Consider the following 14,921-nt stretch of genomic DNA (forward strand, 5'->3'; position numbering starts at 1 on the left):
TATGGAAGTTAATTGGGAACTTGGCTCAGGTGAACATGGAGGAGTATAAGCTGAACGCCAGCAAGGAGGTTTGGATAGTGGCTTCAGGCATGTGTCCCATGTTGCATTGCAAAAATATAACTGTTCGTTTAGACAAATAACACAGTATTTTAATTCTGTAGTTGACAGCCACTAGCTGAATCGAAGAGCAAGAGCAATTTTTGTGTCTCCTTACCGGAATCCAAGACTAGGGTGCTCTAGGTATTCCCATCATCGCCTGACTTACCTTTCTTTAATTTTGAAGGTCGTTTCTTTAAAAAAATGAACAAATGGTCTGAATAGTCATATCAGCCCTACTCCACGTGGATGTCAGACCTTTCAGAACATTTGCTTCAAAGCAATTTGTTTTTGCCACTATTGTCACAACATTTGTACAGAATGACACAGTACTTGTTTTAAATTACATTACAGCTTACAGGTGGCCCTAGAAAGATTGTGGCCGGCACCCTGGCACCATACTTCCTGCTTTAGTCTTCCACAAAGAGTCCTGTATTAATTACCTCCACACCTTGGCAGCTTGCTAGGACTTGAAGACAGAAACACGCTGTCACACTAGGCTGCAAAAAAAATTATGGGGCGGGAAGGGGGGGGGGTAAACACTGGGATGAAGAAGAAGGAATGAGAAATAGTGTCAAACAGAATATAATAAGAAAATAAAATAGAAAGAGAAGATCAGAAGGGAAGAATAAATGTTTATTCATTGTTTGCTTATTGGGAATATTTCTCTAGACTTTAGAAATTTTCCTTTTGTGTTTATTTTTTAAATTGATTCCATAGTATTTTCTATATTCTTGTGTATGTGTCCAATTTTTAATGTGTGTCTGATTGGTTATTACACATTGCATGAATATGTTCCCTCTGTCTTGTCTTAAATGTTCTGCCTGTTTGGCTGATAGACTTCTTAGGGCACGCTATATAATTTGATTGGTATACAAGGCGCTGTTAAAGATTCATGTAATTTGTAAAAGTAACCCCAGCTAATTATTGATAGTTGAAGATGTGTTAAAGCAACGCTTGCAATAATTTCTCTGTGTCAGAATGGCCATGCTGCAGAGATACTCAAATTTACAACTTTTTAAAATGTGTTAAAATAGAAGGACAATTTGAGTAATTAAACATAATAATATGAAATATATTTTTATGTAGGTCATGGATGTAGAAATATACAACATACAACATTTTACAGAATTTGGTTGTACTGATTACCAGCATTGTACTAGAACTGTGAATATTAAGTTTGCATACCATAGATTAGAATCGCAACTCTTGTTGCAGGGAACACTAAGAAGTATTCCATGGATTTTCTCCTGGAATTGGCACTATCACCTCTAAGCCGTAAGAAACCGAAGGATTGGGAACGGCTTGTGTCATATGGCATTGCGAAAAAGGTAGATTAGTTGTCGCACACTTGTGATTGTAATTATTAATGCAGAATTAAGTCTTCAGGGACTGCTTAAAATTTTATTTCTTCTTGGGATCCTGATGGATTGTGTTTTTAGAATACCAATTAACATTTAGGTCTAATGGTATGCTTTGTGCTTATGTGTGTATGCGTGTATTTATGCACACTTGTGCATGCATGCATTGTGATGGAATATTAAAGGATACTGGGATGCTTGTATGCAGGTACGTGCAAGAATAATGTTGACTATTCCTGAATTTAGTCTTACATTTTTTGTGTGCAAATGTTCTGCACATTTTGTAAAATACATAAAACTATTCATAAATGCAAGAAAATTACAAAACAGACTGATGAAAATCAAGATATCATCTTAGTATTCCTCAACATTTAAAATTGTAACTTTGTATGAAATATTTAGGACCTCAAGGAATCTTTTTGTATTTAATTATGTGACTGGATAATTTAAATCTGAAACCAAAGTTCCAGTTTGAATGTGATACTGAATGCTACAGCCTACATTTCCAAACACTTGAACTGATACTGTTTAGACAGGTGATTCTCAAAAGCAAATTGAGGTATACATGTAAGACAGTTATGCTTTTCTTACAAAGGACGTTCTTAGTTTGTTATTTAACTTGAGAAATAAACTAATGGTGGAGTATAATTTTTGTAAGTATGTCACCTTGGTTCAAAAATCCGGTTTAAACACTTAAAAATTGGTTTCGACATATAAATGTCAAACTTTGGTAGAAATAACGTCATCATTCATTAACTAAGCAGGAAACATTTTGCAAACTGATTTTCAAACACATGTATAAGAATGCTCCAAACATTACTCAGTTGAAGATTTCCGTCTTCTGGGTTGTTGCGCTGTGTAGTCTGGTCGATGTTAACCAACGTTTCAGAGGTCATACTGCCTCCGTCATCAGGGCGATGATGACGGAGGCAGTTTGACCTCTGAAACTTTGGTTAACATCGACCAGACTACACAGCGCAACAACCCAGAAGACGGAAATCTTCATACTCACCGCTGTGAGAACCTCAAGTCTTACATTACTCAGTTGCATACTGTTGAATTTTGCAAGATATAAAAAGTCATATCAGCACACATATTAGTATGTATCCTTTAATCATTGAAGCAGAAATAAGTATATAAATAGCAAGAAGAGAAGTCATTGAAGCAATGTAAATTATCTATGTAGGAAATTACTTTTAACTTAATATAAATTGATTTAATACAACTGATTGTCACGTAATGAATGTATCAGAAGGACCTCCCATCACAAGACCCACAGACTGTTGTTTCTGTTTACACCCAGAATAATGTTAAACCATGAAGAGTGTTTCGAGACTCAGACTTTGAAGGCTCAAACTTGAATTACTTGCATGTACCTACCTTGTTCAGGTGTGTTTTGGTTGTGTAGCACATACTTTTTTATTTATTGTGAATGATTATTTCTTTTTGTTCTGTTCCTTTAATTGGTTTTGTTGGTTCAGATGTTTTATAATTTGTTTGTTTTTAGTACTATGAAAAATATTTGATGTAATTACAAATCTTAAATTCATAAATTAACTCTACTATCACTGTGTGATTTCCATCTTTAAGAATAAACTAACTTTAGCCACTTTCACAATATTTCTTCTCCTACCTTAAGCACTTTAATAAATACTGTTAACAGTAAAATAAATATGCCTTGCCAGTAATTATATATAAATTAGAAAACAGTGATATTTTTATTTGATCATCAGCAGCATCTTCCATGTAATTTAATCTTGTCTGTTTTACCATGACCTCTCATCATGTATTTGCCTCCAGTCTACATCTGCTCTGTCTACATTCCTACATCACATTTATCCACTTATTCCATTAAATTTCTGTTATACCAATAGATTGTCTTGATGTTATTCCTATATTTAAAACTAGTTTCAGTTTTTTTACTATTTTTAAAACTGCTGTTAGTGTTCTGAACTTGTTGCAACATTCCCTTTATTCTGCGTCTTATGGTTACGTGACTTCAAGTCTGTAGTGTTCCATGTTTCAGCCCAATGTGGCCATCATCAGGTTCCAATACGTGTTTGACAGTGACTTCATGTGGGTTCTTCTTTTCTTTTCTTATTCACATTATCTGAAAAGTAAGCTCACCCCACAGAGTCTGACCATATTGCCACTAAAAAGATATGAAATGTTTATCTCAACATTTTTCCTAAATATTTCTAGTGATATTTATTTTGGATGAAGTAGTCTTAAGAAATAACTACTTTTCTCCTTCATGCAAAGTGGCATCCCAGATCAGCCAAAATAGTTAAAATAGTGTAGTGTTTAGTTTTTATTTTACCGCTTTGACCCGGTGTTAAAATACAGCTATCCCTGTACATGGAATTTGAAAATAGATGATCACAACATTAGGTTTCGCATGAAGTAGCAGATCATGTTGTCCAGTTTTATTCAGTATTTAATATATTTAAATATATATGACAAATTTATTTGGCCAAAATGAAATGTTTCATATGAACTGTTTGAAATTGTCAATGGGTTTATGAAAACTCTTCACACATGCTTACATTTAGTGGGATAACTTGTGTTCTGTCTTGTTCTAATAATATTCATGTGCAGGAAGTGCCTTGTTCAAGCATGCTGTTCCATTAGATTTTATCAGAAGTGGAAAATGAGCATTTTCTTAAATAAATCTTTTCCAAACTTTTAGTTTCAGTATTATTGATGTTGATGGAAAGAAATGATACCCACGTTTTGGCATAGTGACTCTTCTATTTGATGCACTTTTCCATTGAGGTACAAGATTGTGTATCCTCTAAGATAAGATGTTTTTGGGTATGCAGATGAAGTTGAAACATAAAAAGGGCATCTTACCCAATAGCTTCATAAGAAGGTGCAAGTTGTTATAGTGTTCAACTCAGATTTCAAAGTGTGATTGAAACATCTGGGATATTTCCTGTACTATTTGTTGATTTATTTTAATTTCTTTAATGGTTTAAAATCTTAATAAAAAATATTTTAATACTTTTTATCTTCTGATGGTTTTATCTAATTGACATTGCAACTTAGAGGATCTTACAAATATTCATGATTTTTGACATGGTGATGGAAATATTATTCTGAAACATGTGATATTAATTAGTTGCATCAGACTGTGTTTAATTCAAATAGTTTTTATATTTGTGAAGAGCAACATGACTCAACATTACTACCAAAACATAAATGTATTTTATTTTCATCAGCGTCAGTGTAACGGTATTCAAAGAGATATTGCAGTTCTTTTTTGTTCTTTAATCTTGTATATACTATTTCAAAAATGCTTTATGTGCACATGAAGTTTATTCTATTTGTGTTAACCTTCTTTAAAGATACCAAGTTATTTGTTTTGTAGTGTCTGCAATGTTCTTCAAGTCTTTCTGTTCTTCCCCACCTGTGTTGACCTTCTTAAAAGGGTATATTTGGTGCGTGTTAATGTGCTTGCTTTTTGTCTGAGTGGATATTCTATTAACAGTAGCTGCATTCTGCATTTATATACTGAATTCAGTTTTATGTTTCTGTGTATTGCTGTATTAGTTTTTTCAGATGGCTTCAGCACATACTCTTGGACATATACGCTAAAAGAGATACAATTTTAGTTCATGAGGGAGTACAGGCCATTGGAGTACAATAAATCTCAAAAGAAAAAAGAACTTTCAGGTTGCTACATGTTATTATAGGCAGCTATAAGTAAATAAGATGAGATTTCTGTCTCCTTTGCCAGGATTTGACTTTTGTCAGTTGTAATATTGGAAGAACACTGTCTTAGCTTGATAACCATGGAAGAAGAAAAACTTAGTAATATATAGTTCTTATTTGTTTCTATTTTTTAATTGCTTTGGAATAAGATGATACCATTGCAAAGGATCATTGGTAGTAATGTCATTGTAGAGGATCTTTTTGCACCTCACATGTTTAAACATGCCATGTTTGTGTTAGTAATGATAGGAAATCAAGAAGTGTGATTTTTGAGTAGCTTTTGATGACATAATGTCCATACCAAATTCTGTAAAAATCCGTGTATCTGTTCTTGAGTTAAATACATGGCCATAATGGATATAAATGCTGTCATCTGTTCATCACAGATTGTCAGTGATATCATCATAAAATATCATCCTTCCATTTCACAAGTTTTAGCATGTGCCATGTTGATATTACTGATTGTAGGAAATAAGAAATTTGTAGTAGCCTCAAATGGCATAACCTCCATACCAAATGTCAATAAAATCCATCCAGCCATTCTCAAATTGATATGTGCATATGGACAAAATGGTCTAATAGGCATTGTGCAGGGAAGTGAATGCATCTAAAAAGAACAATTAGAACAACACATTCCTAAAAGTTGCACATTTCTCAAAGGCTATTACCACATAAGATGTCTGGGCTCTGCATTATATAATGCTTGTAGCTTATTCCACGTCGTATTGACATGTTTCTAGAATCATCAAGTTGGTGTTTTTCATGGAAATTAAGAAATATGAAAATAGGATCATCCCTTAGTCTTCTTATCAAGTTCAATGAAAGTCCATGAACTCATTAGATGTTATTGCAGGGGTCAGAATGATGGACATGTGACATCATGAACTTGTCATTCATTATAATATGAGCTAAAACTTATTTTTCCAGAAGGAAGGGGAAACAGCATATTTAAAATTTACTACATGGCTGTATTAACTTATTGAACAGGAATTTGGACATGGACCAAGGCAGATAGTAGCAGACTAATGACAGCAGACTTAAGATTTTTAAGGAGTAGGGAAAGCCAAAAGGGAGAGAGTAAGAAATGATAGTGTTTGAGAGAATTTAATGGTAAAGAAACACCTTGAGAGACTAATTAACAGATAATAGAATAAGAGGGTATGGATATGTTTTAAGAATGGAAAAAGTAAGAAATCCATAGGTTTTGAACATAACAATTATAGGAAAGTGTTAAAGAAGGGGGTAAAGCTCAAGATGGGAAGAAATTGATGGGGTGCCATGAGAAGACAGATAAAAATTTGTGCATTGTGTTGTGAAGACTTTCTTCACATTCTGTATATCATGATCACTTATCTCACACAAAACACTGGAAATATGTAGGATTTTAGGTTTTCATGGTGGTGAATCTGAAGATGGCTGTCTTCAACACTGGAAATACTTTCTTCATGCACTTACTTTTCAGTCTATAAGGTCTATATAATAAACAATGTTCCGCCTATATCAAATTATGCTATGCTCAATTTTTATAGTTGCACACTTCAGTATAATAGTCCATGCCTTTATCCATTGCCCATTTTATTGTCATAAAATGGTTTTTAGAGAGAATATGGTGAGTTCTAAAGGAATGAACTTTTGTAACCACATTGTAGTAACATATGTACAGTTTCAATGCCTCTGTTTATGATGTTCCTGGTTTAATGTCAAAATTATGTCTCAGAATAGAAAAATAAAACCTCTTCTCCTTTTCTCCCGAAATTTAAAGAATCGGCTGTATTAAAATAATATGAATACTTACTTGTTCATCATTTTCTTTGGCCTCCATCTAAAGCTGTGTAAATTTTTGTAATATTGCAAGTTCTTCCACCCCCTGATTGTTTCATATTTGTGTCTAGTAGATACTTTATTCCTGCCATCCAGGAACATAAATTATTGTTAATGATATATATTTCCTGGTGGTGTCACTAATACTGTTGATTCAGCTGTTACTATTCACATATATTTCCAGTTTAAATTCACTGTGATAATGTTTTTTTCTGAAAAAATGTTTTTATAAACCTCATATTATGCATTCTTACTTACTTACTTCATGGAGCTGAGTCCCCAACATTTTATAGAACCCAATGGTTCATTATTATGTTCACAGGAGCCTGCCACTGGCCCCAATCCTGAACATATATATTATGCATCCTTGTCTTAGGAAATCAAAATAACCCCATTTTCCTGACCTGGGAAAAGAATTGTAATTCATGTTTGTGAATCAGGACAGTTTTTTGGTGGCCTTTGTTCCCATAATCTCCTCTCTAAAACAGATAACTTTGATCTTGGCGCTGTTCTTTTGTTGTGCTTAGTTTCAAAACCACAGGAACCATCCTCACAGGGAATCAAACACATGGCACTTTTTTTGGTGTTTTAACCATGCATATCAGTTTATCTCTTCTTGAGCTATAAGTGAACTTAGCATACATACATATTTGTATATATATAAAAAACACATAGATAGTGGAAATATAAGTGGATTATGGTGTTTTTATAGCATATATAGTAATGCTTCAAAATTTTCAGTGCATTTCAAAAATCATTTCTGAAACCACCCTTAACTTCCTGGCACTGTAGACTCCTTTGCAAAAGTCAACCCACAAATATGAAAGCAGTTTAAGAAAGAAGAGTAATAAATTATTTTTATTTTGATCATGCTGCATTATCTTTGCTTTCAGATGCCAGAGCTCTTTGACCCAGTCACCTACATCCAGAAATGTCAAGAGTTGGAAGGTTCTAGCATAGTTTTAAGTGCAACAGAAACCGAGTCTACTGATTGTGAATAACTGTTCATGCGGATTCAAGACTGTATGTTTGCTGCTTAGTTCTCATAAGTTGCTTCAAATTCATTATTTATTTAAAATTAATAAAAAATTATTCATACTGGATGATTACTTTGGCATTTCATGAAACAATACAGTAACACAATAATGCATTTGGGTACTCGATTCTTCTCTTAGAGCTATGCCATTTAGAATTGCTGATAATAATTTGTCTGTTAATGAAACAGTGTATGATACATTTGAATTTCCTATTTATTTATTATATTAATTTATTTCAATTTCAGATGTAATTTCCACCTGTTTACATTGCTATAGTGGTAGTATAACTTCATTAGTAGTATACTGTTTAATTTGTAAAAAGATAAATTTATAATTTATTCTGTTAAGAACTGTAAATACATATGCCAAAATTATAATCCAAAGGTTACATAAGCTTTGATATGTATTTTTTAATGATCCCATTTTATTTCTTAACATTTTTAAGGCATGTCACTGCAGAATTGGTAGTGAATCGGGCAGTAGCAATTATATAAATGCACATAACTATGCTGTTACATTAAATTTCATTTAACTTAAATATTTCCCAAAAAATCCTTGATATTATTATTTTCATCTAGTATGTACAGTGAATTCCTCCGACTGAATTGCCTGACCATTTTGCCGTCAGCGTCTGCACCAGAACATCACCCATCGTCCTCCAAGAAAAGAAGTTAGTATGCCATGCATTATAAGCACACACATCTCTGAAACTAAATAAATTGTTTAAAATACTCATCAATACAGTATATGGTCTAAATGTCTACCATCTGCTCTTCAGTACTTCGAATTACTTGAAACAACTGTTTGACACTTGAAAGGTGTAATTGTGTTAGCCAGTGTGTGTGCATTATTTGAATACACGTTGTCTTAAAGATTGAAACATTTTCATCAAGACATTAATCAAATAAGTTGAGAGTAATGTAGCACCATCTTGTATAAAATAAACATGTATTTTCTTTCATAATGCTTTTAAAAAAGAATCAAAACATGTCACTGACTTCCTACTCTAAATTGACAGTGTTTTAAGAAAATGGTACCTATCCTTAGAAGAAAAGATAAGGGGGCACTTCAAAAATGTCTTGGACTAATACTGCTCTAATACCTTTTGATTAGAGCATCAGTATAACCATTCAAGTGGAATCAATCAGTAAAAATGTAAGTTTTAGGCCAAGAACACCATCATGTACTGCTTGCAAAACCAGTTACAAAAATGTTCTCTTATAATTGCTTTCTTCAGTTACTTGAAGTCTGGCTCCATTTTCGTCAAGCATTTCCTCGGTCAGTGCATTTTGTCTAGTATATTTCTTGTCTGAGACAGATCCAGCTGAATGAACTTTTAGTAATTTAAAAATTTATGAAGCAGGAACGATAACCAGGATATATTTGGAGAAATCTTCTTTTACATAACAAAAAGGATTTCCTTTTCACATAACTGTCTTGTAGAAGAATCCCCCTGTTGAAGTGTGTATTTCACAATCTTTGTTTATTTATGTAAATGAGAACAAGAAATACTTATGAAAGATCTTACAAGAACAGAAACACAAAGAGAATTGATCTTGATATGTCAATTGCATGGGCAGTGATAGTTGTAAAACATGAAAGATAAGAAAGATACCACACAGTAAAGCAGCTGATAGATCACCATCTCTATGCCAGCCCATGTGCTGTGTATAGCACTGCTAGCTACCGCCAACACATTTTTACCAGGTCGGTTTGGTCATTTATGGAATTCCTTGTAGATTTGACATTTGATTGCAGTGTGCATGTGTTCAGTTGGAAGTAGCATGAACAGAATAAGCAGGTTTCTTCCAAGTATTGTTCCCCCAGATTCTGTCACTCACTTCTGTATCTTGCACACATCAAATTAGGGCATGATACCCTAAGCTATTTCAAGATTCAAGACTCTATACAATAAAAAGTAAAAAAGAACGTATTATTACAATATAACAGAAAGTGTAAAGAAAAAGTAAACTACACATGCATTCTTAACTTACCTTTAACATTCATTAATGTAATGTCATTATATGTTGTAGCGAATCGGCTGCGTATTACATTATGTGATATTAGTGCTTTGGTAGCATTTGATTGCTAGACCATCAATTCTGTGAATGTTGCCTTAAAAATGGTATTGCAATACATTTTGATAAATATCTTGTGTAATGATAAAACTAAAAAAACCCAGATAGTGTAGTAATTTTTAAATCATTTAACATATGAAAAACTTGTAGTATTAAAAATAGAGCCTATATTCAGGTTTAAACCCAGAACATTGTTTTTCATGTGGTGATGTAAATGGTAATTCAACAAAGAAATTTTTAGTTTGGTTCTATATGAGACTGAGTCACAATGCTTGAACAAAATCTTATATTGGATACATTTTTAACTATGTTTCTTGAAAAATGTATAAGCATATTTTTTAAACAAGAAACAAAGTGTGTCTCCATTACTGAGTTTGTGGGAGGCAACCATATTCAACATATTACAAGCTGAATTACAATCTCAGTGCAAACAATGGTATTTGTGCACATTGTCTTTTCTAGTCTCTATTCATCATAAAACTTTTTTCTACTGTATGCACTTCTATTTAAGTTGTCCAGATTAAACATGATTTTAAAAATTCCACATTTTATTGTATTCTTCAAACTCCTTTATCATATTCAACATTAATACTGATGCAATTTCTTCATTAATAATAGTCATGGGAAGTATGGCAGTCACTAGGTATTATGATATTAGGAACTGTATCAAATTTATAATGCATACTACATATTCAATATAGGATTGGACATGAAATGTAATATTAATATTTAATTTGTGTAAATAAATTGCAAAGCTGTGAACTGGATTTGACTGTCACACGATGGGGTCCATTGATAGGCCTTTGTAGTGACAGTGACTTTTCAAGTTCCACAACAAGAGATTTTTTTAAAATTAAGAACTTCAATTGTATGAGAAGATTCTGTATATAGGAATTACTTATTATCAGATTTAATTTCTAAATTATCCTATTCCGCTCCTGTTAGTTTTAATAACTTTAGTGTGATGTGGCTGCCCATATCAGGCATAGCCATGGATTTCTTGGACTTGGTTCTGAGTTATATTTCTGCTTTAGTGTGGATGTTTGTGTGCATTTTGCCACTGTCAGTCACTGTACCAAGTGCCATAATTACAGGAATATGGGGGTTCGCCATGCACTGGCTTCCCATCCAAGTAAAAAATTATCAGATAATAAATTCTGATGGTGAGTTCTAGGACTGAGTACAACCACAGAGAGTCCAGGAAAAACTTCATGTAATGACTCATAGTAATATTCACAGAATAAGTAACATATTTAGGGTGTAACTGTTACATATTTTAATGCCACAGGTGTTCTCAGACTTTTTTGCCTCGTATTCCTGATGAAGTCAAACAAATGTGAATTAATGGTACCCTGGAAAGCATCTCGTGATACCACAACAGGTACTGGTTCTATAGTTTCAGAACTGCTGCATTAGGTAATAAGAATGGAATTATTTCTTCTGCATTTGTCTTCTTTTTCAAGACAGTTCTATATTAAAATACAGTGACACCATTAGAGCACTAGTGTTCGTCTACCAGCAGTACTAGCACTAAACCAGGAGTGGATATAAGTAATGTTTTATGTTTGGGAGTATTTTAATTTATTAATGTACTGAAGTGCCACATGGTGTGAAATATTTAAGTTATATTCTTGAGGGCAAATGGAAAGGCAAAGCTTTTGAGTATGTATCTGAGCTTAGTAACTTCTGCAGTATTTTTGTTCATAGTATACTTAACGACTCTTCCAGTAACTCAAGACTTCATAGCATTGAATGAAAGGATGATGATGAATTGGAATGGATGAGGAAGGAAGGGATCATGGCCTAATTTAACATTATGGCTTCAGAAACTATAAATTAATAGCTGCAAGTTCTAGTGATTAATTTTTTATAGTAATTTCCACAAGTAAAAATTTCAGACATGTTAAATTTTCCATATATACTTTGAACATATGTAATGCTCCCCATTTCTAATTGTTGACACAAGAAATGTTTAATGTAAAACTTATTGGTATGATTATAGTCTCATTTAATATTTTGGAAATGTTATTTCTACATAAGATTTTGGGGCTCTGCATTAAGTTATACTTGTGCTGATTTCACCTTATATTGACATGTTTATAGATTCACCAAGTTGGTATTACTTGTGGAAATTGAGAAATATGCTGACACCAAGTTTAATGAAAATCCTTAAATTGTTTAAATGTTAATGCAGGGGATGGTAAGATGAGCATATGACACAGTAAACCTGTCCATAATAAAACAGGCTAAAAATTATCCTTTTGTAGAAAGAAGGAAAAAATATGCCTATTTAAAATTTACTACATGCCCACATTAACTTATGAACAGATACTTGGACATGGACCAAAGCAGACAATAGCAGATTAATGGCATCAGAATTAAGATTTTTAAGGAGTAGGAAAAACCAAAAGTGGGAGTGTAAGAAATGATTACATTTGAGAGAATATAATGGTAAAGAGATATCTTGAAAGGCTTATTAACAGATAATAGAATAAGATGGTATGGACGTGTTTTAAGAATGAAAATAGGAAGAAATCTATAGAAAGTTTCAAACATGAACATTAAATGAAAATATCAAAGAGGGAGGTAAAGATCAGGATGGGACCAAGAAGTGAGGAAATATGTCTCATGGATATTGGAAGAACTACGGAGGAGGAAACAAAATTTGTGCCTTATTGTATTCAAAAGGCCTTGGTCACATTCTGTATGACATGATGACTTATAATATAGAACACAAAAAGTACTTTGCCATGCCTCAAGTAGTAAAAATTTTGATTGCACATATGTTTCTATCCATATGGTCTGTATAATGAACAATAACCCTCTAGCATCATTAGCCACTTTCATTGGCTCAAGAAGAAGGAAGGTAGAATGTGAGTCTCGTAAAACTGCTTACAAGGGTTATCATTTTTATTTATGCAATGCCAAGTGTCTAAATTTACTTATTTTGGAAAACTAGAATGTGAAGCTGCCATGTGTTAACTGTGGTCTCACATTTGTAATTATATAGCAAGAGGTACAATTAAGTGTGGGGGTGACAAAAGCATAAGTATTTCTGCTGAGGGAATTCCTATCAGTGCTTATATTTTATCTCTGTACCTTATTTATTCTGTAATTAGATGGTCTTCTGGATTGATGCACCTGTATAATCTTGCCTTTGTTATAATATTGTAGGTTAAAATTCAGTTGTAGAGGTTAGACACAACATAAAAAGCTTCTTAGAACAGTTGTTTTCATATTAAAGTAATTTGTTGGTAGAGAATGCTGTACAGCCCTGAATAATAGTTGCCAAACGAATTTGGTGATGTCCTGGCACTTTTCCTTGACAAGCACAGTTGATATGAGAAAGTTGATACATTGCATTTTAATCGTGTTTAGTATTGAGTTTTCTAATGAACTACCACCTTTATTATATTGCTGGTTATGATTTTGTATTGACATTCTTATATAGTGTTTGAACAGCATGGGTGTAAAACATTGTAAGCACATCTTTGAGCTTTCAAAACAAATGATTCAGGTCTGCTATCATAGTCTTTCACAACTGTAAAAATTATGCAATCAGTGTAACATGAACATGAATACATGGTACGTGAAAAAATTCCTGTATCTAAAAGAAATTGTATTTAGTACAAAATTGTTTTGACAAACGGAACTTAACATAGTCACCAAACTAGAACATATTAAAGTTCAATCATCAGTATGAAGTTGGATGTGTTGCTGGGTGTTGTCTGGTAAAAGTTCACAAACGTTTCAAGGTGCCTCCACAATCAGAGTGAAGAGTACAAAACGCAGCTTTCTCATGGCCATGGTGATGGCGGAAAGACCCTCTGAAACGTCGGTAAATTTCTGCCAGTGTACAAGGCGAGACAACCCAGAGGATATCCATCTTCATATTCTGCACAGTGATATTCTGAAATCTCACAATTTGTATTGTGTTTCACTGTATGCAATGAAACTACACATTTATCCGGCGTTTTTATAATACTGTTACATTTTGCAAACATATCGTTCTTTCATATATCTTTGCAGATAAATATCTGTCTTCATGTTCATGCGCTACTTTTGTCTGGAAATTCGCGCATGCGTGTTGTATTCCTGAGTGTGCTGAGACTTCATTTTTTGGTAGGTTAGCTATGTCTGGTGTGGAGGCCCGTTGTGATTGGCATATGGTGTTATAATGTGGCGTAGACATTCGTGAACAAAGAAGAGGGCGAATGTAGAGCTATGCCTGGTTCGGATAGTGTGGGGTTAGATATAATTTTCGTTATTAAGCCAAACAATTTTGTAATAAACATGTTTGGATTGTGTGAGTAATTGTTCACTACGTCGTCGTGCTTGTGTTGCCGGTGGGTGGAACGACTGCACAAGAGTTGAATAAAACACCCGGGAATATTCGTAAGGTAACTTAACCATCAACTCATTCACATGTTTATATTATTCAGAGGATGTTTGTACATAATAATGAAGGTTTGTTAGTATTTCCTCAACTCTTTGGTGTTTTGGCTAGATGTAAATTTTCGTGTATATTTATAAGATAGGATACGCATGTGACAGTTTAACAGTCAAATCCAGTGCGTGCGTATTTTACATACACCGTGTACAGCTGTGCCAGTCCGGGTTCGTGGTTCGATTCCCGAACGTGCTGAACCTTGAGATCAGGGGTAAACCAGGCTTTGGCATATTAAATCTGCTTTATACAGAGTGGTTCAAAAGGTTCGGGCCAAACTGAAGGATCGTATAGAGGGACTCAGAGAGAACAACTTTCGAATAGGAATCCATGTCCTCCGAAGTTATCCTGAGTCAGTCGAGGCCAT

At 33.6% G+C, this 14,921-nt stretch overlaps 2 protein-coding genes and 1 long non-coding RNA gene across 20 annotated transcripts in view; 2 read left to right on the top strand and 1 right to left on the bottom strand.

Annotated features, from left to right (window-relative positions):
• LOC110839615 (Eukaryotic translation initiation factor mextil) overlaps nt 1–10,651 on the top strand; it is a 39,178-nt gene extending 28,527 nt beyond the window's left edge. For 4 of the 5 annotated variants that reach the window (XM_087354094.1, XM_087354099.1, XM_087354096.1 and 1 more), the window contains 2 exons: nt 1,315–1,427; nt 7,886–10,651. In XM_087354094.1, the coding sequence (XP_087210220.1) occupies nt 1,315–1,427; nt 7,886–7,993 (221 nt within the window). In that variant the 3' untranslated portion in view covers nt 7,994–10,651. The remainder of the gene's footprint in view (nt 1–1,314; nt 1,428–7,885) is intronic. The other variant, XM_087354098.1, reaches the window with a different exon arrangement.
• Nucleotides 4,545–7,890, bottom strand: LOC147872992 (uncharacterized). Its single transcript, XR_015536603.1, has 2 exons — nt 7,251–7,890; nt 4,545–7,077 (listed from the first exon to the last, which is right to left on the bottom strand). It is a non-coding gene; the product is annotated as an uncharacterized LOC147872992 (long non-coding RNA).
• Nucleotides 10,652–14,244: 3,593 nt separating the features above from the next.
• Piezo (piezo type mechanosensitive ion channel component) overlaps nt 14,245–14,921 on the top strand; it is a 160,042-nt gene continuing 159,365 nt past the window's right edge. For all 14 annotated transcript variants that reach the window (XM_087354064.1, XM_087354067.1, XM_087354072.1 and 11 more), the window contains exon 1: nt 14,245–14,507. The gene's annotated coding sequence lies outside the window, so the exon portion shown is untranslated. The remainder of the gene's footprint in view (nt 14,508–14,921) is intronic.

Source organism: Zootermopsis nevadensis, unplaced genomic scaffold (assembly GCF_977971745.1).
Source record: "Zootermopsis nevadensis isolate Lab colony 2312 unplaced genomic scaffold, Znev_1.0 Znev_ptg000022l, whole genome shotgun sequence".
NCBI lineage: Eukaryota > Metazoa > Arthropoda > Insecta > Blattodea > Termopsidae > Zootermopsis > Zootermopsis nevadensis.